We start from the raw sequence: 27,121 nt of genomic DNA on the forward strand, positions 1-27,121 counted from the left end.
CTCAAAAGACACACAACCTACACAGTTAGCTAACACACACATGCCCTGCCCCTGGGAGTCTGACAACCAATCAGAATACATTCCTTACACAGGAACAGGAAACAGAGAGGTGGGGCCGAACAGAGAATATAAAAACAGGAACTCTCAGCAAGCCCTTTTCTCTTCTTCACCCAACATCTGGAAGCATGTGATCACTTTTTCCCCCAGCAACTCAAGCCATGTGGTCCTGTCCACCATTGAACCATCTTTCCAAGCAGCCTCCATGTTTTCATTGTCTTTTTCCCCACTTGGAGCTGAACCCAGAAGGACATTTCTTCCAACATCTCAAAAGGAAATACTTCCAATGACCCAATGATCCCTTTGTTCACTTATTTGGTTTTGCTCATCACTCTGAGCAAAAACCAGACCAGATTGCATTCCTCAGTCAGATCATAAAGATAAAATACACTTTAATTAATAATCCCCAACCACACAGCAATTAGTCACCCTCCTTGCGCAGTACCGCTTCGGCCCAAATTGCTCCATACCGTCCCTCTGAACCAATCTCTGGAAAAGCAACCAGCACAGGGCTGAGCCCCCCTCCAGAGCCAGAGAGAGGAGGGAGGGGGTTGGGGGAGGCTCCAGCCTCCAGGGGGTCTTGGGCATGCAGAAAGGGATGGGGGGATTAAATGCTAAATTCTTGCCTGATCCTGATTTAAAAGCAGTTCATCAGCTCCCACACAGATGGATGGAGCCTTTGATTACTGGCAGAGTCAACAGTAAGAATTTCTGTTGACATCAAGCATTCGAGCTCACTTAGAGATGGAGAGCAGAAAGGAGGCTGCTTGCATTTCTCACAAGGTAAAAATAAATACCAGGCTCTTTCTAGGGCAGGGAGCCCCCGCCAAAGCAATTCCGTATTTCAGACCAGCTGAATTGCAGTCTAGTTGAAAGATTATGCCACCCCTTGACTCCTCTCTGAAAACGAGAAGGCTGGGCTGGCATCAGGAAAGGGGTCTAACCAACCAGCCTTTAACAACACAGTGGAGAAAATGTTGGCAGACCAATTGGAAGAAAGTCAGCACCCAGAGGAAAATACCAAGGAGAAAAGCAATTTAGAACTAAGGAAGAATTTCCTGACAATTAATCCAGTGGAACGACTTGCCTCCAAAAGTTGTGAGTGCTCCAACACTGGAAGACTTGAAGAAGATGTTGGCTAACCATTTGTCTGATGTGGTGTAGGGTTTCCTGCCTAAGCAGAGGGTGGGACTAGAAGACCTCCAAGGTCCCTTCCAATTCTGTTTATTCTATTCTACCACTCCAGGAAAAGTTTCCAAATACGTATAACCCACTAGGAAAGAACAGGAAAAAAAGGTGAATTGTGGCTAGCTTGATTTTAAAAAACAGAAAGGATGATATAGAAAGGATGATGCCAAGCATCTCCTGAGCCGGATTTAAAAGCAGGTTGATCAACTCCACCAGCGCTTTCTTGCCAGATGCTGTGAGGGATGACCGTATGAGTGCCAGATCAAAGGAACTGAGGCCATCACTAATCAAATAACACTGAGAAAAATTTTTAAAGGGCTACAATCACCATCCCAATCTTACTGGCTGTGGATGAGGTAGTCCAATGTATCTGGAAGGCTTCTACCTGACATCACCTGGAGCAATAAGATGTTTCTAAGGGCCAGAGAAATGCACATCGCAAGACCTTCTACTCCAAGAGCAAAGATGGGCAAGGAAATATTCCCCACCTGCCAAATTCACGTTAATAGTGAGTGGAACAGAGTTTAAGGCTTGATCTGGTTGGCCTGCTCTTCACAGGGCATGAGTGTTTTCTCCTTGAAAGACTAGAAACCCATAAGCTGTTTTGACCGAAGCTTCCCAAGAGCAGGAAGTAAACTCCTGGTTCCGACAAAAACCCCTTTTATTAACTGACTGTGAATTCTGCTCATTCACCTCAAGCAAAGTCTTTCAAGGGAGGATTCATAGTCACAGACCTTATCTGATTTGGGGAGCTGACAGGCCGATATCTGCAAAACTTGGCAAGGAGTCTCGGAGAGTCACGAACCAATTAAGCAAACTAATTGTCTCCTGCAAACTCCACTCCCCTTTCGCTCCTCTTTTATTTCCTCGGGGAGGGGGGCATTCATCGTCCATCTGTGGCCTTACTCCCAAGTCGACCCCAGTTCTTTAGCTGTTCCCGTCGTCTGGCAACTCTGCACATGCGCACACTGGGAACAGGCTCCAGCTGTTCTTCTGCCTCACTAATGTCTGACTCTGAAGGCAGCTGATAACTGGCATACGGCCCTGGCCCCCTCTCTGCCTCCGACACAGGGCCCTCCTCAGAGCCTTTCCCAGACTCCAGGACTGGGCCATGTTCCTCCCCAACCCCCTCGCTGGCTGCTGGTGGGCCACAACATAAGGATGGGGCACACCTGCACAACTATTTCTCCCATTTCACTCTACACTTGTGCACGATCATTTTATCCAGGAACATGTCTTCAACAGACTGATGTTGCAGATCCCTTCCTAAACTGGAGATGCAACGACTGAAGCTACATTTCTTCTGAGCACAGAAGAAGGCAATGGCTCCCCTCTGTGAAATTTCCTGCCCTCCCCTTTCCTGGACCAAACAGGACTTTCAAAGAATTCTAAAGTCACAGCTGGTCAAAAAAGCATTTGCGGATAAGGGAGGGTATTTGAGGCTCTTCCAGCTTGGTTGTTTTCTTGCAGATGTTTCACTACCCAAACTAGGTAACATCGTGCACTGCTGTCGTTACCTAGTTTGGCTAACAAAGGGTTTGCAAGAAACCAGCCAAACTCAGAGAGCAACAAGGACCCCTCCTTTCAACCCCGATCTGCAAATATTCTCCTTAGGGTCTCGTATTAAATTGTTAGGATTCTGGTTTTACCGTGGTTTCTTGAGGTAAAACCCTTTGAGAACTGAGTGTTGTTGAAACTTTCACTGCTTACCTGCCATAACAAACCAATTAATTAATCAAATAAATAAATAACTGCTTCCCCAAAACCATAATTCATAAATCATACAATGCAACCGTAAAATGTAGGCACTGGAAGAGACTACAGAGACTATCATGAAAAGTTAAATATACAGCAGAGAGATATGGGATGTATAAACTTAGTAGGGATGCACCTGTGATCAAATGACATATTGTATGTGATGATGGGGTTTTCCCCCCCCCCTTTTTTTCTTCTTCTCTTTTTCCCATTGTTGTCTATGTAATAAAAAAATAAAAGAATTGTCAAAAAAAAAAAAGTTCCCTGTAATACGTACGCAATACCATTTGGCTTTAAAACACCGTAAAACTGTCAGTGAGTTCAGTGAGAAGAGAGAAGCGAATAAAATATTACCGTTATGGTTTTCCACAGTCAGCCAGGGGTTTAGACTGGATCTGGCATTTTTATCCACTTATTGAGTCCTTTAAAACTTGCATGCTGCCTGACTCTCAATGATTCTGGGTGGCTAATGCAAATAAAAACCCAGTAAGATTAATATTTTGATATCGGACTAATTAAAGCACTGGATGGTTAGTTAGGGTTTTGCACTTCGCAGAAACCTACCATGAAATGAAATGTGGCTTATTTCAAGGACATGGACAAGACATTGTTACAAAGACTGGACAAGATTTGCATTGTTGACATACACAACCACAGAGTGGGGCCCTATCATTTAAGACACCCTCTTTGCAAAGGGTACCCCCAAAAGAGTAAAAGTTTTCCAGCCATTTGTATGCAGCAAAGTGTGTGTAGCAACCTCTTTTTCGTTCCATAAGCAGAGGAAAAGTTAAAAACCTACATATTCAATGCATTCGAGTTCAACTTGTTTCTTTTTTCCACACTTTCGTAAAGAAAGAAAAAGTTTGGTGTGTGTGTGTGTGTGTGTATGTGTGTGTGTATGTGTGTGTGTGAAGGGGACGGAGTGTAAAGTGCCAATACATTCTGAAAATCCCAAATCAGTGCAACATTCTTTTTCCAAACTGCAGGAAAAACCAAGGTGGAGAAAGAAAGGGAAGCTTTCTTTCCTTTCGATTTCCCTTCCCCAAATCCCAAATTCCAAAAGGTCAACTTCAGGCATCTCTAGCACCACAGCACTTGATGGTCCAAGCTGACCCAGCCCCTTCTGCCATCTTGACCTGGGGGAGTGTGGCAGGAATCCCTCGGAAGCATTGAGCCCACTCCCAGGGTGGCAGGTTTCTGAGCAAAGGACTCTCCCCTCCTGGATCAAACTGCAGCAGAAATAAAAGTCTAAACCCCATATTTCTTACCACTGTTTAACCTCCTCGCTCACCAGCACCATGTTCCCGTCCACAAAAGCTATTTGGGGCTCACGAAGATGCTCAGAAGCAGCAAAATTCAGTTGCCTGGGCAGGAACCCAAAGCCCATTTCCCAGAGACCTTTCACTCCAGAAAGAACGGCTTTGTCACTTACCCAAGGCAGCTCATTTTTCTCTCTCGTTGCACATCCTTGAAGGGAAGAGTCAAACTGGGCACTTTCCCAAGGTCTGCAAAGCGTATGGCACAGATTGGGGAGGGGGCTGGGGAGAGAGATGGAAGCGGCCAGCCAAAGAGCCAAAAGCACCTGCTTACTCCCCACTGCTGAAGGGACCGAGAAAAAGTCAGCAAATTAAAAACCAAATTTTTTTAATTCTGGCTAAGTGGGTCGCTCCCCAAAAGGAAGGGAGGAATGGGAAATGAGAAAACAAGGATAACGATTAGAAAGTCAACTAATTCAGCCCTGGGAACAGAGGAGGAGAAGAGGATGCATTTATCCAGCAAAGGAGAATTTCATAAGTGCCACATCGAGGGTGGTCCCAAGCGCGGCAGCCAAGGAAAGAAAAATTCTCCTCTTCTCATGCCAGAAGAGAAGGGGACTCGGAGGCCACCTCTGTGCAACAGCCTGAAGGACAGCAGAAGGGTCCTCCTACCCCCACCCACCCCCCAAAAAGCAGCAAGGAGTAACCATCCAGTCAGGCATCTGCAAAAGCCCCTCGGCTTTCAGAGGAATTTCTGTGCTGCATTGCTGGGTACCAAAAATGCACCAGCCGCCAAGGCTGTGCACTGAGGGAGGCAGCAGAACCTGATTAACGCTCAGCCTCCGATGCATGTACACTCTGAGACTGATACAGACACTCCCTCCCCTCCCCCCTCCCTCCCACCACAGAAACAGCAGGGAAGTGTCCCAGTTCTTCGGCACAGAAAGCAGGCATGACAGCAAGGTTTGCAAAGCAGCCTTAGAGTGGATCAAAGGGGAAGACAGATGCAAATATTCAGGTAGACAGCCTGGCAGACAGACAGATCATGCAACACGCTCAGCTCCAAAGGGGCAAAGCTACATTTTTCTACTAACTACACCCCCATATCACGGAAGGAAGGAAAGACATGGTCTGATGATGACAAGGTGGGTTAAAAGCTTGAAATTGAGAAAATGTTGCCTGGTTTTTTTTTAAAACAAACCTGCGAGGATGTTTCACTTGCTGGCACAGGTGGAAAGGAGGAAGTTAAAGTCAATCAAAATAGAAGTTGAAGGGACCTTGGAGGTCTTGTAGTCTAGCCCCCTGATCAAGCAGGAGAACCTACACCATCTCAGACAAGTGACTGTCCAGTCTCTTTTTAAAAACCTCCAGTGATGGACCACCCATGATTTCTGGAGGCAAGTTCTGTTCCACTGGTTAATTGTCCTCACTGTTAGGAAGTTTCTCCTTAATCTCAGGTTGCTTCTCTCCTTGATTAGTTTCCGTCTGTTGTTTCTTGTCTTCTGGTGCTTTGGAGAATAATTTGACCCCCTCTTTTTCATAGCAGCCACTCAAATATTGTAAAGCTGCTATCAGGTCACTGCTAGTCCTTCTTTTCTCTAGACTAGCCAAATCTAATTCATGCAACCCTTCTTCATATGTTTTAGTCTCCAGGCCTTTAATCATCCTAGCTACTCTTCTCTATACCTTTCCCAAAGTCTAAACATCTTTTTTTGTAATGTGGTGACCAATACTGGATGCAGTATTCCTGGCATGGGCTTAGGTAAAGGTAAAGGTTCCCCTTGCACTTATGTGCTAATTGTTCCCCACTCTAGGGGGCAGTGGTACTCATCTCCGTTTCAAAGCTGAAGAGCCAGCGCTGTCTGAAGACGTCTCCATGGTCATGTGGACGGCATGACTAAACACCAAAGGCGCACAGAACGCTGTTATCTTCCCACCAAAGGTGGTTCCTATTTTTCTACTTGCATTTTTTACATGTTTTGGAACTGCTAGGTTGGCAGAAGCTGGGACAAGTAACAGGAACTCACTCAGTTATGCGGTGCTAGGGATTCGAACCGCCGAACTGCTGACCTTTTTGATCAACAAACATGATGCATACAGAATATCCTTCTGGAGTCCTTTTGGCCCTAGAAGCCTAGAAGGGAACTAGCACAACTTCCTAAACATCCGTGACAATTATAGACCATGTCTAGCCTCTTTTTCTAGAGTGGGCCCCACACTTCCACTTGAACAACCATCATTTCTTGTCAGGACTGAGGTTCCTTGTCTTGAAGGGGTTAACATTGTTTACGGGGCTCAGGCTTTTGATGCCACCAGAAGAGTCCACAGACTCATCTCAAATTATCCAGGTCCCATACACAACACCTACAGTAGATAGGCGTACTTGGTTCTTGGGCAGGGCAAATAGTTTTGGGATCCTGCTACCATTGGAAGAACATTATGGAGCCCGCTGAGTTAAAGGACCTCATTTTCAAGGTCCATCCATAAAATATCTCAGCGAAGACCTCCTTTGGAAAATCAACACGGCCCAGGTGGCCAGAAAGACCCAGCAGAGACTCCACTTAGGGTCTTGTGAAAAAATAAAGTGGAGCAACCGATGACCTCCTTTTACCGGTCCACAATAGAAAGCATCCTCCTCACTCACTGCATTACGGTCTGGGATGCTGGCTTGACAGCTGCATACTGAAAGACATTACAAAGCATGGTGAGCACAGCACAAAACAATGTCGGCTGTCCCCTGACACCACTCGATGACACCCCTGGGGCTCGCGGCTTTAGGAGAGTGAGAAAAATCCTCAGGGACGACTCACAACCTGGTCATCCCTTCTTTATTCTCCTACCATCTGGAAGGAGATCTAGAAGCATAGGCAGCTGCACCAACAGGCATAAGTACAGTTTTTATGCGTGGGCTATCCAGACTCCTGAATGAAAAATAACTCTACAACAACATAGTACAATTGACTTGCAGGCGCGACGTGCAACAGGACTGGGTGCTTATTTAGCAGGATTCTCTGGGTTAGAGATTTTTTTTGCCTTTCACTGTGAGTTGTATTGTGTTGGGGGATTTGTGCACGAAGGGAGGCTCAGCCAATCTCACTGAACACATGTTGTACTCTGACATTAAAGGCTTGAATTGAGGTGCATCGATCCAAAGAGAACTTTGATACATCTTATGCAGTGATATCACATATGATAATAATTTTAACCGTTCAGCCGTGCCCGATTCATGCTCACTTTTGCTCTCCATGTTACCCTGTCAAGCACAGCTTCTTTCAGTCACCTATCACATCTACCTTGGTAAATTTATAGAAAGCAGATCTGACTCAGCCTACTCAATATCTTCTCCCTTCTCAAAATGAGTATAATTCTCAGGTGCTGCTGGGTATAATTAAAATAGAAGGAAGAGAATTGGGATGCGTAAAAGAACAATGAATCAGAATGAATCTGACTCATCACGGGCTAACTACTACTCATCTTACAGCCTGCTACTGTCAGCCTCTGACAGCTACTATGATGGTAACAGCAACATAAGGCAACTTCATGTCTATTCAGCTTGGCCAGCAAAGGTCTTCAAACAAGTTACTAAAAGCTCTTTTAGTATCTGGTCAACAAACTGAAAGCTTCATTTTTTAGCATGATCACTTAATGAAATGTTTGGACCAAATATGGAAGCTGTGTAACTGAGGTTAATGAAACCTCACTGTGTGTTCCCTTGGCATACTACGGCCAAACAAATAAACCACAGAGGCTTACTCAACACAGTGAGTTGATGGCTGGATTCCCACAACGTGCTGAATTCAGCTTCGTCAAGCAGATGTTTTAGCTCTCTGTATCACAGTCAACTACAGGTGGGCCTCTGGGATCAGGGATTCAAAATTTTTGCCACCTGTTCTGTGGGTGTGGCTTGGTGGGCGTGGCTTGGTGGGTATGGCAGGGAAAGGATACTGCAAAATCCCAATTTCCTCCTGATCAGCTGGGACTCGGGAGGCAGAGAATAGATGGGAGCGAGGCCAGTCAGAGGTGATATTTGCCGGTTCTCCAAACTGCTCAAAATTTCCGCTACCGGTTCTCCAGAAATGGTCAGAACCTGCTGAATCCCACCTCTGTCTGGGATGCTTTCTGTGATCTCCTGGTCTTCAAAACAGTCCAGAAACGTCATTTGTGCAACAGTTGGATTTGAGGTCGGTGTCTGCAGAACTCCAAAATTTATGACAAGTGGATTGATTCGGTCTTTGTTGATGGACTGGTTTGTGGTGCTTGTGTTGACCTTTAAAATCCAAGCTGGCTTGTGGGTACCTGCTTGGAGTTTGAAACTAGCTAGAAATGAAATTCAACATAGATAAAAGTAAGGGTTTATGCTTAAGCAAGAAAGAACAGCAAACTAAGTGAGGCTTGACTCAATTCCAATAACTGTGAGAGGGATCTTGGAGACCTAGTGGACAACTGCTTAAATATGAGCCAACAGTGTCCGGCAGCAGCCAAAAAAGCCAATGTAATCCTAGGCTGCAATAACAGAGGGATAGAATCAAAATCATGTCAAGTTCTAGTACTGATTTACAAAACTTAGTAAGATTACACTTGGAATACTACATCCAGTTTTGGTCACCACAATATAAAAGGGATGCTAAGACTCTGAAAAGAATGCAGAGAAGAGCAACAAGAATGATCAGCGGGCTGGAGGCTAAAACATACGAAGAACGCTTACAGGAACTGAGCATGGCCACTCTAATGAAAATAATAATTGGGGACAGACTGCTATCACGTGTTCCAATATCTCAGGGGCTGCCCCAAAGAAGAGGGATCTCCTATTCTCCAAAGCACCAGAAGGCAGGACAAGAAGCAATGGATGGAACCTAATCAAGGAGGGAAGCAGCCTGGAATTAAGGAGAAACTTCCTAACAGTGAGAACAATCAACCAGTTGCCTTCAGAAATTGTGGTGGCTTCATCACTGGAGGTTTTCAGAAAGAGACTGGACAATCATTGTCTGAAATGGTATAGGGCCATGATGGCGAACCTCTGGCATGCGTGCCCAAAGTGGTTGAGGAACGAGGGAAGGTGAATTTTATGGCCCTAAAGCAGGGAAATAGGCCGGTGGCTGAATATGTTCAGGAGTTTCAACAGCTTTCATCGTATATGAGGGGTTGGTCTGGAGAGGCGCTCCCGGATCAGTTTGCATTGGGATTAAATGAGGACATTTACCAACAATGCGTTAACAGCCTTCCTGAGCGAGTTGTTACTTGCTATGAAAATACAGCAGATGTTGAGCTAGACTTGATTAGACTTCAACGTGCGAAAGAGGAAAAAGAAGAGAGATCCCCCCCCCAACTCAAAGGGCCCCATTCCGCATCAGGGATGAAGGGAAGGGAAGCCCCGCCGACAAGGCCAAGCCTTTCATGTGCCTCCGTGGTGGGAAAGGAGGCCATCGAGCCATGGATTGCCGCGTTAAACTTCCTCCAACCGCCCCACCCCCTGCCAAGAGGAAAGGGAAGGCAAGCAAGGCCCCGGGGAAGAAGAAAGAGGCTGCGTTCGCTGCTGAACCCCCCCAGCGTTTCCAGCCGGAGGTGGAGAAGGAAGCGGACGTGACCACCAGCTCCTCTGATGACTCCGATGACGACGGCTCGCCTCGCTGCGTGAGTTCTAATAAAGGCCCCATGTTGATCCCAATTGAGTTAAGGGTGCCATCTGGTGGGGAGACGGAGCGGCTTTCCGCTCTACTCGACTCAGGCTGTTCTAGATGTATGATTAATCCAGCAATGGTTGAAAAACTGGGCTTGAAATTGAGGACTTTAAAAACCCCTATTGTTTTTTGCCAAATCGATGGATCCATTGCAGGGGGGGGGCAGCCCATTTTTACACTGAACCTCTAGAGATGAAAATGGGCACCCATTTAGAATTGATCTCTTTTATTGTGGCGCCCGGGATGGACAGACCCCTTATTTTGGGACTCCCCTGGCTTCGTAAATGGAACCCTCGCATTAACTGGAGGGAGGGGTGGCTGCGTATTCAGACCAGCACAGCCCCAGACGGGGAGGCCGATGCCCCTGAGCCTGCTGGCTCCAACCCCGCTTTGGCCGCCAGGGGCCAGGAAAGAATTGAGGGGGAAGAAAAGATTCTGAAAGAGTATTGGGACCTAAAGGGGTTTTTTAGTGAAAAATCTTCAGATAAGCTTCCGCAGACCCACTGATTGCTCCATCGAAATTTTGCCTGGAGTACCACTTCCAAAACCCCAAATATATTCTATGACCCCAAGGGAGATGGAGGAAATGAGGAAGTTTATTGACAAGAACTTGCAAAGGGGCTTCATTGAACCAGCCAGACCCAAGGTAGCAGCCCCTGTACTATTCAGAGAGAAGGATGGTTCTCTTCGTTTGTGTGTGAACTTTAAGAACCTTAATTCAATCTCTTCTCAAAATCTCTACTCTTTGCCTCTGATGAAGGACATGCTGGCCCAACTGGGGAAAGGCCGCATTTTTACTAAACTGGACTTACGGGAAGCATACTACAGGGTCCGAATAAAGGAAGGGGATGAGTGGAAGACAGCTTTCAACTGCCCCCTGGGTTGCTTCCAGTTCTGTGTAATGGCCTGCAGGGGGCGCCTGCAGTTTTCATGCAATTAATTAATGAGGTTTTGCATGACCACCTCTACAAGGGCGTTATTGTATATTTGGATGATATCCTTATTTACACACAAACACATGAGGAACATGTCAAGTTGGTCCGCACTGTCCTAAAGAAACTCCGAGCCACGGAATTTTATGCCAAGCTATCCAAATGTGAGTTTCACCAGGAGAAGATAGACTACCTCGGGTATCGTATCTCCCATGCAGGGGTGGAGATGGACCCCGCTAAGGTCAAGGCGGTCACTGAGTGGGAGGCACCCCCTACACGTTGACAATTACAGAAATTTCTGGATTTTGCCAATTTCTATCGTCAGTTCATCCCTTCTTTTGCCAAAATTGCACTTCCAATCACTAATTTGTTGAAGTCCAAAGGTGGGCCAAAACCCAAGCCTAGCAAGCCGTTGAACTGGATCATGGAGTGTCAAGCTGCTTTTGAAAAATTGAAACGGCTTTTTGCCAAGGAGCCGGTTCTGAAGCATCCGGAGATGGACAGCCCTTTGTCGTTCAAGCTGATGCCAGCGACGTGGCGGTGGGAGCCGTTTTGCTTCAGACTAACGACCAAGGTAATTTACAACCTTGTGCCTACACCTCTCATAAACTCACAGAGACAGAGAGACGTTGGGCGATCTGGGAGAAAGAAGCATTTGCTGTACGTTGGGCTTTGGCCACATGGCGCCATTTCCTGGAGGGCGCTAAGCACCCGTTTGAGGTGTGGACTGACCATAAGAACTTGAAGCTTTGAGGACTCCCAGGCGACTCTCCCCTAAGCAGATGCGCTGGGCTCAGCATTTCAATCGTTTTAATTTTACTCTTAAGTACATCCCGGACGGAAGAATTTCATGGCTGATGCTTTGTCCAGACTCCCTCAATACAACTGCTCTAAGCTTAGTATTGTTCAGCCTGTGGTTCCTGCGTCCAGCCTCGCTGCTCCTGTTGTTACTAGGCAACAGACACGCGCTAAGGTGGACGTGTCTCAAGATTTTTCTTTCCGACCTCAAAAAGGCCCTTCCTCAGGATGATTGGTTCCAGCAGCATCAAGGTGAATGCACAATGAGAGACGATTTGCCATGGATTGGAGCGAAACTTTACGTCCCTGCCTCTCTTCGTCTCGTTGTTCTCCAACGAGCACATGATTCCAAGTTGGCGGGGCACTTTGGATTTGTGAAGACGCTGCATCTTGTGAACCACAGTTTGGTGGCCATCTTTGAAGAAGGACATTGAAATTTATATCGCCAGCTGTCATGTTTGTGCGGCCGCTAAACGCCCGCCGGGGAAACCGCAGGGTTTACTCCAGACTGTAGCTTGCCCTGTCACCCCCTGGAAGGAGATTTCTATGGATTTCATTGTCGAACTTCCTGAAAGCCAGGGGCACATGGTCATATGGGTGGTTACTGACTTGTTTTCCAAGCAAGTTCATTTTATACCTTGCCCTAAGATTCCTTCTGCGAAGGCACTCGCTAAACTTTCATTTCTCACGTTACCGTTTACATGGGTGCCTGACCGCATCATTTCTGATAGGGGCGTCCAATTCACCTCTGTCTTCTGGAAAGAATTCTTAAGCGCATTGGCTCCGCCCAGGGTCTAAGCTCCGCCCACCACCCTCAGACTAATGGGGTTAGCGAGAGGACTAATTCTGTTCTAGAACAATATTTACATTGTTTCATCAATTACCAGCAAGATGATTGGGTGGACTTGTTGCCGCACACAGAAGTGGCTTATAATAATTCTGTACATAGCAGCACTGGATTCACCCCTTTTCGTGTTGTGTTTGGCCAGGACTTTGTTCCTATTCCCGAAATTCCTCTTGAGCAACCACAGGTCTCATCCATCTCCAAGTGGAGTGAGCGGTTGCGGCATATTTGGCCTTTGGCACTTCGCACTTTGGATGCTGCGCATCGCGCGCATAAGAAACAGGCTGATAAGAAACGTGCTCAACCTTATCAGCACAAAGTGGGTGACCAAGTTTATCTCTCCACAAAGTTCCTTCAAACTACGCAGAAATCAAAAAAGTTGGGGCCTAAGTATGTAGGCCCGTTTCCCATAATCAAAGTCATCAATCCTGTTTCGGTTCGCTTACAGTTACCCAAGCACCTCAACCGTGTATATCCTGTTTTCCACATTAATCTCATTAAACCTGTTCGTTTTTCATCTTTACGTCCGCCAGTGGATCCGCCACCTGCCCCCCTATTGATTGATGATGAGCAGCATTTTGAGGTTGGGGAAATATTGGACTTTCGAAGACGGCGGAATCGACTTCAGTACCTGGTGGCTTGGAAGCATTTTCCTCAGTCTCATGCCGAGTGGGTGGATAAGTCCCATCTACGGGGCCCCCAACTACTCCGCCAGTTCTATTCTGCTTATCCTGACAAGCCCTAGTTGACTCTCCTTCCTGACTTTCTCTCTCCCTCCCCCTATTTTTCTTTTTCTGTTTTTTGTTGTTCGTCTGTTTCTTTGTGTTTTGTCGTTTTCCAGGCCTGACCGCCTTTTTCCGAGGAGGCTGGATGTCAGCCTCTGCTTTGCTGCTGCTTCAGCTGCCATTGAAACGGGGAGGGGGGCAGGGTATTTGGGAGGGGATTACTAATTGTGCTGGAGGAAGATTCTGGAGTTCTGCTGCCTGTCTTACTGCGCATGCGGAGGAGGTTTCCCGCCAAGGCCAACGGCACCGACATTCCATCTTGGTGATGCCTTTCGAAGTTATCTCACACCTGACACTTGGGAGAATTATGATTGGACTGTAACTGGGATGCCAAGGGGTGGGAAATGGGTTATTCTATATATCATTTGCTTTTGCGCCTAAATAATCAGTCTTCGCTTTGCTACGGCTTCTGATCATTTATAATTAGTAAAAGTACACTTGATTTCTATCAATGGAGTCTCATGGTTTTCCTTTCCTAATTATCTAATGGAGGAGTGCTGACAGTATGTGGAGCCGTGTCGCCCGTTCCCCTTCTGTGTTTTTGATGCGCCTGCGGGGCGACAATGAGCTAGCCTTCATCCGTGCAGCAGTGCCGGAAACTGGAAGAGCTGGTCTTCTATTTTCCTGCATGAGCATGCGTGCCGTCTAGCTGATCATCATGCACACAGGCAGGCCAGTAACCAGAAGACTAGCTGGCTGGCGTGCATGTGTGTGCCGGAAACCGGAAGTTCATTTTCCAGTGCATGCATGCCTCCGGGCAGTTCCTCTCTGGGTTGTGGCCCAAATGAGTGCATGCAAAGTACGAAGCACTCACGTGCACGCTGCCTTTTCAGCACCGAAAAAGATTCACTGTCACTGGTATAGGGTCTCCTGATCCCAGCAGGGGGTTGGATTAGAGGACCTCCAAGGTCCCTTCCAACTTCTATTCTGTTCTCTTCTGTTCCAGCTTCAGGGAGGCATTATTCTTCACAGACATTGGGACCACCAAAGCATCCCTTTCCACCAAAGGAACCCTCTCCTCCCACCCACCAGGACTCCTCTCAAACCTCCGGAGTCTGAGCATGACTCGATTTGGCAGGCTTCTAGTTTAAAGCCAGCTTTGCTGCAGCAAGTTTGTTCTGGTTCTTTGCAATTGGCTCTTCCCAGCTGCAGTGCTAACTCCTCTGCCGTAGAGCGGAGGAGAAGGTGGCTGCCCATAAAACTTATACCATAAATCTTTAATGGGTTTGTCTTTCAAAATTCGAGTTGATGGGTGATCTAAGCCACTGTGAATACAGTTCTAAGGGAGCTGGGCTTTCAGAAGGCTGGCTGAGACCAGGATCCCCTCAGGACAGAGATGTCCACCCAAGGGGGTCAAAAAAGTCAAGATGGTGGCCACAGCCACTCGGTCAAAGTCCCGTCTTCCTTTTTAAAAAAAGATGATTGAGCACATTTAACTGCATGATTGTGGATGCCGTCTTCCCGCCACCCTGCCTCAATGCCCCCTGGACACACTCAGAGCAGAAGCTACAGCCTGCTGGAGATCTCACTGACCTGCCTCTCTTCCTAGAGAGAAGTTTCTTCTTCAACCTTCTGCCTTCAAGTCCCGTGTCCGTTTTGGGAAATCAGTCCGTCTCGGTTTCATTCATCTTGTACCAATCTCCAGGGGCTTTTCCAGCTGATAGGAAGGTCCCTCATCCACCCCTCGTGATCTTGAAGAGCTACTAGCAAGCTCTGCCCAACTCTTAGGGCAACTGTTGGCAACAGCCCGTCAGCCAGACATATCCACAGGGTTCAGCCAAAAAGCCAAGATGGTGGCCACAGCTCCAATTGCTGTGCCTTGGCTGCCATCTTGAACTTTTTGCCTGCCATCCTGAAGACACCCCTACTGTTGGCTGTTTGGATGCCCCAACATGCAGTTATGTCCCTCTCTGACAAACACATGTGGTTTGAGCCAGGGGTGAAATCCAGCAGGCTCTGACCAGTTCAGGGGTGGGTTTCTTGCCCCGTTCCAACCGGATCGGTTGGAACGAGGCCGGCGGCGTCCTCACGCACGCATGTGGCACGCGCGTGCACGCACGCGGCGTCCTCACGCACGCAGCGCGCGCGTGCATACTAGCGTCTATGCGATGCTCCAGCTGCTCCTGGAGGATCGCGCAGGCATTCTGCGCATGCGTGGAAAGCGCGAAATTCGAAAAAACCGGGTAAGGAGCGGGCGCGGGTGTGCGGGCGGGCGGGCGCGGGGGGGGGCTTCGCCGTTCCCGGAAGTTACTTACTTCCGGGTTCGGCGACCAACCGGATCGCAGGGACCGGTGCGAACCGGTCGAAACCCAGCCCTGGACCAGTTGTAGACAACCAGTAGCGGAAATTTTGAGTAGTTCAGAGAACCGGCAAATGCCATCTCTGGCTAGCCCCGCCCCCATCTGTTCTCTGCCTCCTGAGTCCCAGCTGATTGGCTGGGCCTTCTTTTGTTGCGAACGGAGAACGGAGGTGGAAAGCAGGTTAGTGGGGTAGGGAGGGAATGGGGTTTTTGTAGTATCCTTCCCCTGCCATGCCCACCAAGCCATACTATGCCACACACACACAGGACCGGCAGTAAAAAAAAAATGAATTTCATCACTGGTTTGGCCTCCCCAGAAATTCACTGTCAAGTGCAGGAAAACATCTCTGCTTCCAAACAGTTGAGGGTCCCCAGTTTCCCCTCCTCTCTGGAGCCAATTAATTGTCCCAGGAGAAAAGTCCCCTCCTCCCTGCAGGAACCCTGAAGAGGGGTGGGGGGAGTGACTGATGGGGAGGTGGGTTGCTTGTCCTTAAGGAAAGCTCCTCTTAGAACTAGGGGTTTGACTCCCAAGGAAGCCCCAAAGGATAACTGCCTGCAGGCCAGGCTTTAGCCGGTTCTGACAGGTTCTGGAGAACCGGTAGCAGAAATTTTGAGTAGTTTGGAGAACTGGCAAAGAATGGCCCCAGAATGGGGAAGGAATGGAGATTTTGCAGTATCCTTCCCCTGCCACACCAACCAAGCCATGCTCACAGAACCGGTAGTAAAAAAATTGAATTTCACCGCTGGGTCTTTGCTCCACTAGAGACCCTCCCCAGTTTTGGAGCTGCAAGGACGTCTCTTTCCAGCAGTCACACAATGTCTGATCTGGCTGGCTTGAGGGCAGCAGATGCTGTGGTGCTTCATACAAGCCCCCCCCCAGGCACCATTCTCCTCCTCATCCCTGCTGATACCATAAAGCTATTTTCCACTTATGGGTGGAAGGGAGGCCGGTGGAGCGCATGGTGGCACTTGAGGTTTCAAGAGCTACTTGAGGTCTTTGGTTCTGCAGTTTGCCTGTCGTGAAAACAGGGTTGGAAGCATTATCTGCATAAGCCCCTGACAGGCAGGCTTTGCAGAGACGCTCCCAGCCCCGTTCTTACTCTGGGGCAGAAGTGAACCATATACATTTCTCCCTCTCCATCACACCCGTCTATCTTTAGAATGAATGGGCGAGACAGTCTATCTTCCCGGCTCTCCCACCAGAACATCCAGTCGGCTGCAGGAAAGGGGAGGGGCTGTTATTAAGGGAGACTGCAGTGGCAAGGGGGGTCTGCAGCAGGCCAGCCTGGGGGCTGAGATTGCTGGCTAATCTTTACTCCCATCCCATCCATCCTATCTCACTGCTATTGTCTGGATAGGCTCCTTCCCAGTTGTGTTCCAGGTACCCATCAGCTTTCCCCCAGCACACTCAGGGGTGGCCATAGCTGGGGTCAGCTCTGCCCTACCTTTGCCAGGTCCTCCTGTTGGGACAGCATGCCTGGCCCATCTTCCTGGCTGAGGGGCAGAGCAACGGTCTGTGGACCGTGGACCACTGGTGGTCCGCAAGGAAATTTTGGTGGTCCACAGAAAAAATATTTGCATTTTTTATATTGCACTAAATACTATTTATCTTTTTAAAAAAATCATATTAGTGGTCCACTGGATTTAAATTATGAATTTCAAAATTCACAAGGGTGAATTTCAAGGTTTAAAAGGTTGGTGACCCCTGGGGCAGAGAGCTTGCATCCCAGGGTCCATTTCCAGCAATACCAACATTTCAGCCAAAGCAAATCCGTTCAGCCAGTCACCCCAAAACTTCTTTCTGAATATTACGGCTCTCAGGAATGGTTCTCCCTCTACCTACCTACCTACCTCTGTCCCTTTGGATACATACTTTATTGACCAGCAAATATTGACCAGCAAATTGAAGACTTCATAAAAAGAATAAAATTGCTAAGCAGGGGAAGCCATGCCATAGGAAAGAGCTGTGGTGGCACAGTAGTTAGAGTGCACTACTGCAGGCTACTTCTGCTTATCACCAGCTGCCAGCAGTTTGACAGTTCAAATCCCACCAGGCTCAAGGTTGACTCAGCTTTCCATCCTTCCAAGATGGGTAAAATCAGGAGCAAGATTGTTGGGGGAAAGAGGCTGACTCTGCAAACAACTTAGAGAGGGCTGGAAAGCACTATGAAGTGGTATATAAATCTAAGTGCTATTGCTAAAAAAAACAAAGAACCATAAAAATGCCTTCAAGTCTAAGACATGATCTTCAACTGTAGGAGTTCCTTGGAAGACTCTGGACCAGGCCCCACCCCACCCCCGTTCAGCTCCAGAGGCATAGTTGTCTAGTGGAGAAGGAGCTGGACTACAAGGTGGAGAGCTTTGATCAACCATCATGACCATTTTGCCACAGGACTCCCTGGGCAAGGCGAGAGCAGAGCCATCACGCAACATTTTGATGCTGGAATCTGCCTATGGGCTGCTGCACCCAGGATGCCCACGAAAAAGCAGCCATACCTGATGTGGTCCAGGAGCAGCCGGTGGGATTCCTCAGTGAGGATAAGGGAGAGGGCATGAGCCAAGTAGTCCACCTTCCGCTCAGCAGCAAAGTGCTTGAGAGAGGTGAACATCTTCTCTCTCACTTTGGGCTGGTCACCCAGGATCTCCTGCACCTGCGGAGAAAGCAATGAATGAGAAATGGTGGCATTCCCAGGCTACCTCACACCCCTCTGTGCCCGGTCATTGGCCTTCCAGTTCACTGCAGGGAGTCCTGAACTGGGGGTGGGGTCTCCAGGGAACATTCGAGACAACCAGAAACAATGGATGGAAAAAGTTAAAGGAGAGAAGCAACCTGGGATGAAGGAGAAACTTCCTAACAGTGAGTAGAATAATCAATCAGTGGAAGAGCTTGCCTTCAGAAGTTGCAGGTACTCCATCACTGGAAGCTTTCAAGAAGAGACTGGATAGCCATTTGTCTGAAATGGTATGGGGCAGCGATGGAGAAACTTTTTTGGCTCACGTGTCATAAGTGGGGGGAGCACAGGGGAGTTGTGCGCAGGCGTGCCATACCCATAATGCAATGCATGACCCCCCAGTGTGCATGCGTGCATGAAAGGCGATCCCCCCATTTTTTGCATGCTTTTTTCACCCTCCCCAGGCTCCAGAGGCTTTAGAGGATCCTGGGGAGGGCGAAAAAAGCCTCCCCCGCTTTCCTGAAGGCTCCGGAGGACTAAAAATGACCCTACGAGCAAACTGCAAGTCCATTCCTGAACTTCTGGTTTGCCCACAGGGCCTCCGGGGTGTGGGGGGAGGCTCTATTCACCCTCCCCAGGCTCCTATAAAGCCTCTGGAGCCTGGGGAGGGTAGAAAATGGCTTTAAAAAAGGCTGAACTCAGCTTGCCAGCGCATGCATGCGCTCTGGCCAGCTGACAGGGCAACGCCTCGCATGCCTGACAAATGGTTCCGCGTGCCACCTGTGGCACGCGTTGTCAGCCTTTCTTCATTCAATAATCAGGAAAGAAAACCACTGGACTCCATTTTGTTGAAATCAAGTGTACTTTTACTAATTATAAATGAACAGATGCAAAGCTAAGCTAAGTCTAGTTAATTAGGCACGAAAGCGAATAATATAATGTATAATTCATTCCCCTCCCCTTGGCATCCCCGTGCACAGTCCAATCATAATTCTCCCAAATGTCAGGTGTGAGATAACTTAAAAAGGCATCACCAAGATGGAATGCTGGACCGTTGGCCTTGGCGGGAAACACTCCTCCTCGACATGCGCAGTAAGGTGCTCAGTTCAGCATCTAGAAACTTCCTCCAGCACAACAATGATTCCCCTCCCAAATACCATGCCCCCCTCCCCCTTTCAATGGCAGCCGAAGCAGTAGCAAAGCAGAGGCTGACATCCGGCCCTCCTCCAGAAAAAGGCGGTCAGACCTGCAGAAACGACAAAACACAAACAAACAGACAAACAACAAAACACGGAAAGGGGGAAAAAAGGAGAGGAAGAGAGAGAGAGAGAAAAGAGAGAAGAAAAAAAAATTGTTGTCAGGAAAGTGGCCAAATCAGGGCTTGTCAGGATAAGCAGAATAGAACTTGCAGAGTAACTGAGGGGCCCGAACATGGGACCCGTCCACCCATTGTGCATGAGAGGGGCAAAAATGCTTCCAAGCCACCAGGTACTGGATACGATTCCGGCATTTACAAGAGTCCAAAATCTCGCAAACCTCAAAATGTTGTTCACCGCCGATCAAAAGCGGAGTGGGAGGTGGAGGAGCAGGCGGACGCAACGACGAAGTGCAGACAGGCTTTATGAGGTTAACATGAAAAAACGGGTAAACCCGGTTGAGGTGCTTAGGCAGCTGCAGGCGAACAGAAACAGGATTGATGATCTTGACAATGGGAAATGGGCCAGCATATTTAGGCCTCAACTTCTTCGACTTTTGTGTAGTCTGAAGAAACTTGGTGGACAAATAAACTTGATCACCAACTTTGTAATCATATGGCTTAGTCCGCTTCTTATCAGTCTGTTTCTTATGGGCGTGATGCGCAGCGTCCAAAGTGCAGAGAGCTAAAGGCCAAACGCGCCGAAGGCGATCACTCCACTCGGACAGAGACGATACTTGGGGCTGCTCACGAGGAACCTCAGGAATGGGCACAAAGTCCTGGCCAAACACCACATGGAAAGGGGTGAACCCAGTGCTGCTATGCACAGAATTATTATATGCCACCTCCGTGTGTGGCAACAAATCCACCCAATCATCTTGCTGGTAGTTGATGAAACAACGTAAATATTGTTCCAGTACAGAATTAGTCCTCTCACAAGTCCCATTAGTCTGAGGGTGGTGGGCGGAGCTTAAGCCCTGGGCGGAGCCAATCCGCTTCAGAAACTTCTTCCAGAAAATGGATGTGAACTGCATACCTCTATCCGAAATGATGCGGTCGGGCACCCCATGTAAACGGTAAATGTGGGAGATGAACATCTTAGCAAGAGTCTTAGCAGAAGGAATCTTGGAGCAAGGGATGAAATGGACTTGCTTGGAGAACAAGTCGGTAACAACCCAGATAACAGTGTGACCCTGACTCTCAGGAAGTTCGATGATGAAGTCCATAGAGATCTCCTTCCAAGGGGCGACAGGGCGAGCTACAGCCTGGAGCAGTCCTTGCGGTTTCCCCGGCGGGCGTTTAGCAGCAGCACAAACGGGACAACTGGCAACATAATGTTCAATGTCCTTTTTCAAAGAAGGCCACCAAAACTGTCTTTTGACGAGATGGAGCGTTTTAACGAAACCAAAATGTCCTGCCATTCGGGAATCATGAGCACGCTGAAGAACAATTAATTGAAGAGACACAGGAACGTAAAGCTTTGCTCCAATCCAGGGCAATTCATCCCTCATAGTACATTCAGTCATGTGCTGCTGGAACCAATCATCATCAGGGAGGGCTTTCTTGAGATCGGAAAGAAAGTCCTGGGACACCTCCACTTTAGAGCGTGCCTTAGGAATCAGGCAATCAGGTAACAACTGGAGCAGCGAGGCTCGTCGTGGGAAAGACAGGCTGGACTACGCTGAGTTTAGAACAGTTGTACTGAGGAAGCCGGGATAAAGCATCAGCCATAAAATTCTTCCCCCCTGGAATGTATTTCAGGGTAAAATTAAAACAATTGAAATGCTGAGCCCAGCACATTTGTTTAGGAGAAAGTCTCCTGGGAGTTCTCAAAGCTTCCAAATTTTTATGGTCAGTCCACACCTCGAACGGGTGTCTGGCACCTTCTAGAAAATGGCGTCCAGTGGTTAAAGCCCAACGAACAGCAAACGCCTCCTTCTCCCAAATGGCCCAACATCTCTCAGTGTCAGTCAGCTTGCGAGAGGTGTATGTGCAGGATTGTAAGTTACCTTGATTGTTGGCCTGAAGCAATACAGCCCCCACTGCCACGTCGCTGGCGTCAGCTTGAACCACAAAAGGCGTGTCCATGTCCGGGTGTTTGAGGACAGGTTCCCCGGCAAAAAGCCGTTTCAACTTCTCAAAGGCAGCTTGACATTCCATGGTCCAATCCAACGGCTTGCTAGGCTTGGGTTTCGCCCCACCTTTGCACTTCAAAAGGTTAGTTATGGGAAGAGCTATCTTAGCAAAAGAGGGAATGAACTGGCGATAGAAATTGGCAAACCCCCAAAATTTTTGCAATTGCCTGCGTGTACGAGGGGCCTCCCACTCAGTGGCCGCTTTGACTTTAGCGGGATCCATCTCAACATCTGCATGTGAGATACGATAGCCCAGGTAGTCAACCTTCTCCTGATGGAATTCACATTTGGACAATTTGGTGTAAAGCTCCACGGCCCGAAGTTTCTTCAGCACGGTATGAACCAGCTTTACATGTTCCTCACGTGTTTCCGTGTAAATAAGGATATCATCTAAATATATGATAACGCCTTTGTAAAGATGGTCATGTAACACCTCATTAATTAATTGCATGAAGACCGCAGGCGCCCCCTGTAGGCCAAACGGCATTACACGAAACTGGAAACAGCCAAGGGGGCAGTTGAAAGCTGTTTTCCACTCATCTCCCTCTTTAATACGGATTCTATAGTATGCTTCCCTCAAGTCCAGTTTAGTGAAAATGTGCCCTTCCCCAGTTGGGCCAGCATGTCCTTCATCAGTGGTAATGGGTACAGGTTCTGAGCTGAGATGCAGTTCAAGTTTTGGAAATTCACACATAATCTGAGGGAGCCATCTTTCTTTTCCCTGAATAGCACAGGAGCCGCCACCTTGGGCCTAGCCGGTTCAATAAAACCCCTTTCCAAATTTTTATCAATGAATCTTCTCATTTCCTCCATTTCCCTAGGGGACATTGAATATATTTGGGGCTTGGGAAGCTTCACCCCCGGCAAAATATCAATGGTACAATCAGTGGGTCTTGGCGGGGGGGGGGGGAGTTTATTAGAAGATTTCTCACTAAAAACTCCCCTTAGATCCCAATATTCTTTCGGAATTTTCTCCTCCCCTTTGATCCTCTCCTGCCCCCTGGCTGCCAGTGTGGGGTTAGAATCAGCAGGATCTGGAGTCTCAACCTCCCATTCAGGGGGTGTATTAGTGCGAATACGTAACCACCCCTTTCTCCAGTTAATGTGAGGGTTCCACTTACGAAGCCAGGGGAGTCCCAAAATAAGGGGCCGGTCCATTCCAGGTGCCACAATAAAAGTGATTAATTCTTGATGGGTCCCCATTTTCATCTCTAAGGGCTCAGTAGAAAAATGAGCAGGACCCCCTCCTGCAATAGAACCATCAATTTGGCAAAAAACAATAGGGGTTTTCAAAGTCCTCAATTTTAAGCCAAGTTTTTCCACCATGTGAGGACTTATCATACAGCAAGAACAGCCCGAATCCAGAAGAGCTAAAAGTTTTTCAGCCGCGCCAGAAGGTGGCACTCTTAGTTCAATTCGGATAAGCATGGGGCCCCTTTTGGAACTTACCCAGCGATGAGACTGGTCCTCATCTGATTCGTCAGACGAGCTGGAGCTAACGCCTCCCTCCTCCTCCGGCTGGAAATGCTGGGGAACATTCTCAGCGGCGCACACAGCCTCTCTCTTCTTGCCCGGGGCCTTACTTGCTCTTCCCTCTCTTCGGGGAGGGGGTGGAGCGGTCTGAGCCAATTTTACGCGGCAATTCATGGCGCGATGGCCTTCCTTTCCACAGCAGAAGCACGTGAAATGCTTGGTTTTGCTGGTGAAACTCCCTTTTCCCTCACTTCTAGGGCGGAGGGGGGCTTTTGGAGCTGCTGGAGGGGATTTCTCTGCTTCTCCCTCTTTCATGCATTGAAGCCTGGCCAAATCCAACTCCACATCTGCCGCGTGTTCATACCAAGCAGTCACCCGGCGAGGAATGTGTCTGTTTACGCACTGCTGGTAAATTTTTTCATTCAGTCCCTCAGCGAACTGATCCAACAAAGTGTCTTCTGACCACCCCCTCATATAGGCTGACAACTGTTGAAATTCCTGGACATAATCTGCCACCGATTTATTTCACTGCTTCAGGGCCATAAATTTCAGGCGCCCGCGTCTCTCGGTCAGCGGGTCATCAAACCTCCTCTTCATGGCTGCCATAAAGTCATTAAAATTCCTCAGGAGAGGGGAATTGCATTTGTGTAGGCTCACCATCCATTCGGCCGCATTTTTTTCTAAGGACATTAACACCATTCGTACTTTCATTTCATCAGTCTCTAAATCAGGTCCATAGATTTCCATATAATTCCAGACCTGAATGATAAAAAGTCCTAAAGTCTTAGGATCTCCATCATATTTTACAGTTAAGGGAGGGACTTTTGCCATTTGGCGTCGCCTGCCCCCCCCCCCCACTCTTTGAGCGGCCCTAGCTGGAGCGGGGAAGGCTGGTTCTGGGTTTTCTTGCACCCAACCCCCCTAGGCTTCTTCACCCTCCCTTAATCTATGCATCAAGTACCTTTGCTCAAGATCTTCAGCCGGCTCCCTTTCCACTGCTCTTTCATGGCTCTTGCGTTCAGACCAAGCTTCCTCGAGGAGTCTCATGGCGTGGGACAGCTTGTAATCCTCTTCCCCAGAGTCACCCCAATCCGCAGACTTTTTCTTTGGTCTCCTTCTCGTGACTCCAGCATCCAACTCCTCCGACTCCTCTTTTTGTCCCACACTCAAAGTCCATCTGGGACGAACAACTGGCTCTTCCACCCCTTAGCCCAGCCAGCCTTTTAGTTAAAGATGGTCCTGCCATCACCCCCTCATCTTCTTCTTGGTCACTCACATGCAAAGACATTTCTTTTCTTCTTGTGAGGGCACCCCCCTCGGTAGATTGTAGCTCCGGGTGGGGTGGAAATGAGACTTAGCTTATTGTCAGCCTTTCTTCATTCAATAATCAGGAAAGAAAACCACTGGACTCCATTTTGTTGAAATCAAGTGTACTTTTACTAATTATAAATGAACAGATGCAAAGCTAAGCTAAGTCTGGTTAATTAGGCACGAAAGCGAATAATATAATGTATAATTCATTCCCCTCCCCTTGGCATCCCCGTGCACAGTCCAATCATAATTCTCCCAAATGTCAGGTGTGAGATAACTTAAAAAGGCATCACCAGGATGGAATGCTGGACCGTTGGCCTTGGCGGGAAACACTCCTCCTCGACATGCGCAGTAAGGTGGTCAGTTCAGCGTCTAGAAACTTCCTCCAGCACAACGATTCCCCTCCCAAATACCATGCCTCCCCTCCCCATTTTAATGGCAGCCGAAGCAGTAGCAAAGCAGAGGCTGACACGCATGCCATCGGTTCGCCATCCCGGGTACAGGGTCTCCTACTTGAGTTGGGGGATGGGCTAGAAGACCTCCAAGATCCCTTCCAGATCTATTCTGATTCATTAAGCTGTGCTGAAATGCAAGTGTACCAGCAGTGGGTGAGAAGAGAGGGGGCAAGGAAAGCCCCTGGCAGGACACTGGATGGCTCCCCTGGAGGAGAAGGCTGGGAGGCACCACTGTGTCCTGCAAGGCCCATGTGGAGTTTGTTCTGGCCCAAAACCAGACCGATTTGAGGTTTTCCAACTTTCAACTGGGCTGAAATGCAACCCATCTGGAATGGTTGGGATAAACATCCGAGACATTATGTGGCAAAATATTTTCTGTTTCACGCAGTGCACAATTTAAAACGGCAGAGAATACTCCAGAAGGACTCGGAGAAGAAATGCTAAACCCTACCCATCAATAACCAAATAGGCATTGTCTCTTTCCAACCATCTTCACAAAGAAGATGGTTGGAAAGTTAAATTCCAACCATAATTTGGGTCAAATTATTCTCCAAAGCACCAGAGGGTAGGACAAGAAACAATGGATGGAAACTAAACAAAGAGAGAAGCAGCCTGGAATTAAGGGGAAACTTCCCAACAGTGAGGATGATTAACCAAAGGAACGGCTTTCCTCTAGAAGTTGTGGCGCTCCATCACTGGAGGCTTTCAAGAAGAGACTGGACAACCACTTGTCTGGAATGGTATAGGTCTCCTGCTTGAGCAGGAGGCTGAACTAGAAGACTTTTAAGGTCCCTTCCAGCTCTATTCTGTTGTGTTCTGTTCTATTCTATTCTACTCTATTCTATTCTTCATTCCATTATTCTATTCTATTCTCTTCTAATCTAATCTATTCATTCTTCATTCTATTCTATCCTCAGCAGTGAACTCTGGAACCAAGATTTTGCTGAAAGGAGCAATAAGCCATTGGCTTAACTAGGATAATGGTACTGTACTGATCTTATTCAGAATTCCCTTCTTTTTGCTGCCTTCTCCTTTGCTCAGCGTCCTTTTTTTATAACTAGAAAGTTGGCTTCCGTTTTAATAAGGTAAATTCCCTTTTACAGTTTCCCCTCATGAAAGCCTGTGCAGCTCCCCAGCCCCTCTGTGTGTTTCGGGTTTAGTACAAGATTTTCCCCCCGATTATTTCTGGGTTTTGAGATAGAAAATCCAAAGCAGCTGCCTTCTGGTTTCCCTGGAGCGAAGCTGGAGGAGGAAGCCCTGGCAGGCCTCCAATCAGGCTCTGGGAACAGGGGGCAGTCAGGAGGCTCAGCCTGACTGCTGCAGCCTTCTCGTCAATTATGCCCATTTCTGAGTTGCAATACAGGTAGTCCTCAATTTACGACTAATCACTTAGCAATCATTCAAAGTTATGACCGACCTGAAAAAAAATGGCACTTAGGATCTGGATCCAAAGCTCCAATGGTTGTCCTCTGCCAGTGGTACGATTCAAAGTTTTTACTACCGGTTCTGTGGGCGTGGCTTGGTGGGCGTGGCTTGGTGGGCGTGGCTTGGTGGGCGTGGCAGGGTAAGGTTACTGCAAAATCTCCATTCCCTCCCGATCAGCTGGGACTCGGGAGGCAGAGAATAGACGGGGGTAGGGCCAGCCAGAGGTGATATTTGCTGGTTCTCTGAACTACTCAAAATTTCCACTACCGGCTCTCCAGAACTGCTCAGAACCTGCTGAATGCCACCTCCGACCTCTGCCACCCCTACCCCAATCTCGTGCAACTCAGCAACACGGCTGCACTGATGGCCGTTTGGGGTGTCCCGCAGTAAGGTGACCACCTTATATGGCGGTTTTGCCAAAAATTGGCAATTCTTTTTGGTTTTCAGCAAAACTATGTCCATAGCCAATCACTGGTATAGAGAAACTTAATGACCACTGCAGAAAACCCATAAAATTGGGGTGATCATACATTCAACAACATGACCAGTTATGACTTAAAACCGTAACGGGCAGCCTCCATGACCGTCGTAACTTGAGGACTACCTGTGCTTTCCTTTGCTTTCCAGTTTCTCCGAATCAAACGAATTCCCTGTGTTTTGCAAACCACCCTTCCACTGACACAGATTTAAAATGAGTTTGCCTTTTTAACAGTTATGTCACTCTGATGATTCACACCCAGGCTGCATTTGTTTGTTTTGGATTTCATTGTTTTCAGCGGCCGTTCCCCCCTAAACCTCTTTGCTTCTGTTACCCATCACCCCCAGTTCCGTGTCATCCACCCATTTGACAAGCAACCCCTTAC

General features: G+C 48.0%; 1 protein-coding gene across 1 annotated transcript in view; it reads right to left on the bottom strand.

Annotated features, from left to right (window-relative positions):
* The window catches only part of GRID2IP (Grid2 interacting protein), a 135,686-nt gene that overhangs the window by 90,629 nt on the left and 17,936 nt on the right, over nt 1-27,121 (bottom strand). Inside the window, 1 exon segment of the mRNA XM_032231039.1 lies at nt 18,089-18,243. Within this exon segment, the coding sequence (XP_032086930.1) occupies nt 18,089-18,243 (155 nt within the window).

This window comes from Thamnophis elegans, chromosome 14 (genome assembly GCF_009769535.1).
Source record: "Thamnophis elegans isolate rThaEle1 chromosome 14, rThaEle1.pri, whole genome shotgun sequence".
Classification (NCBI taxonomy): Eukaryota; Metazoa; Chordata; class Lepidosauria; order Squamata; family Colubridae; genus Thamnophis; species Thamnophis elegans.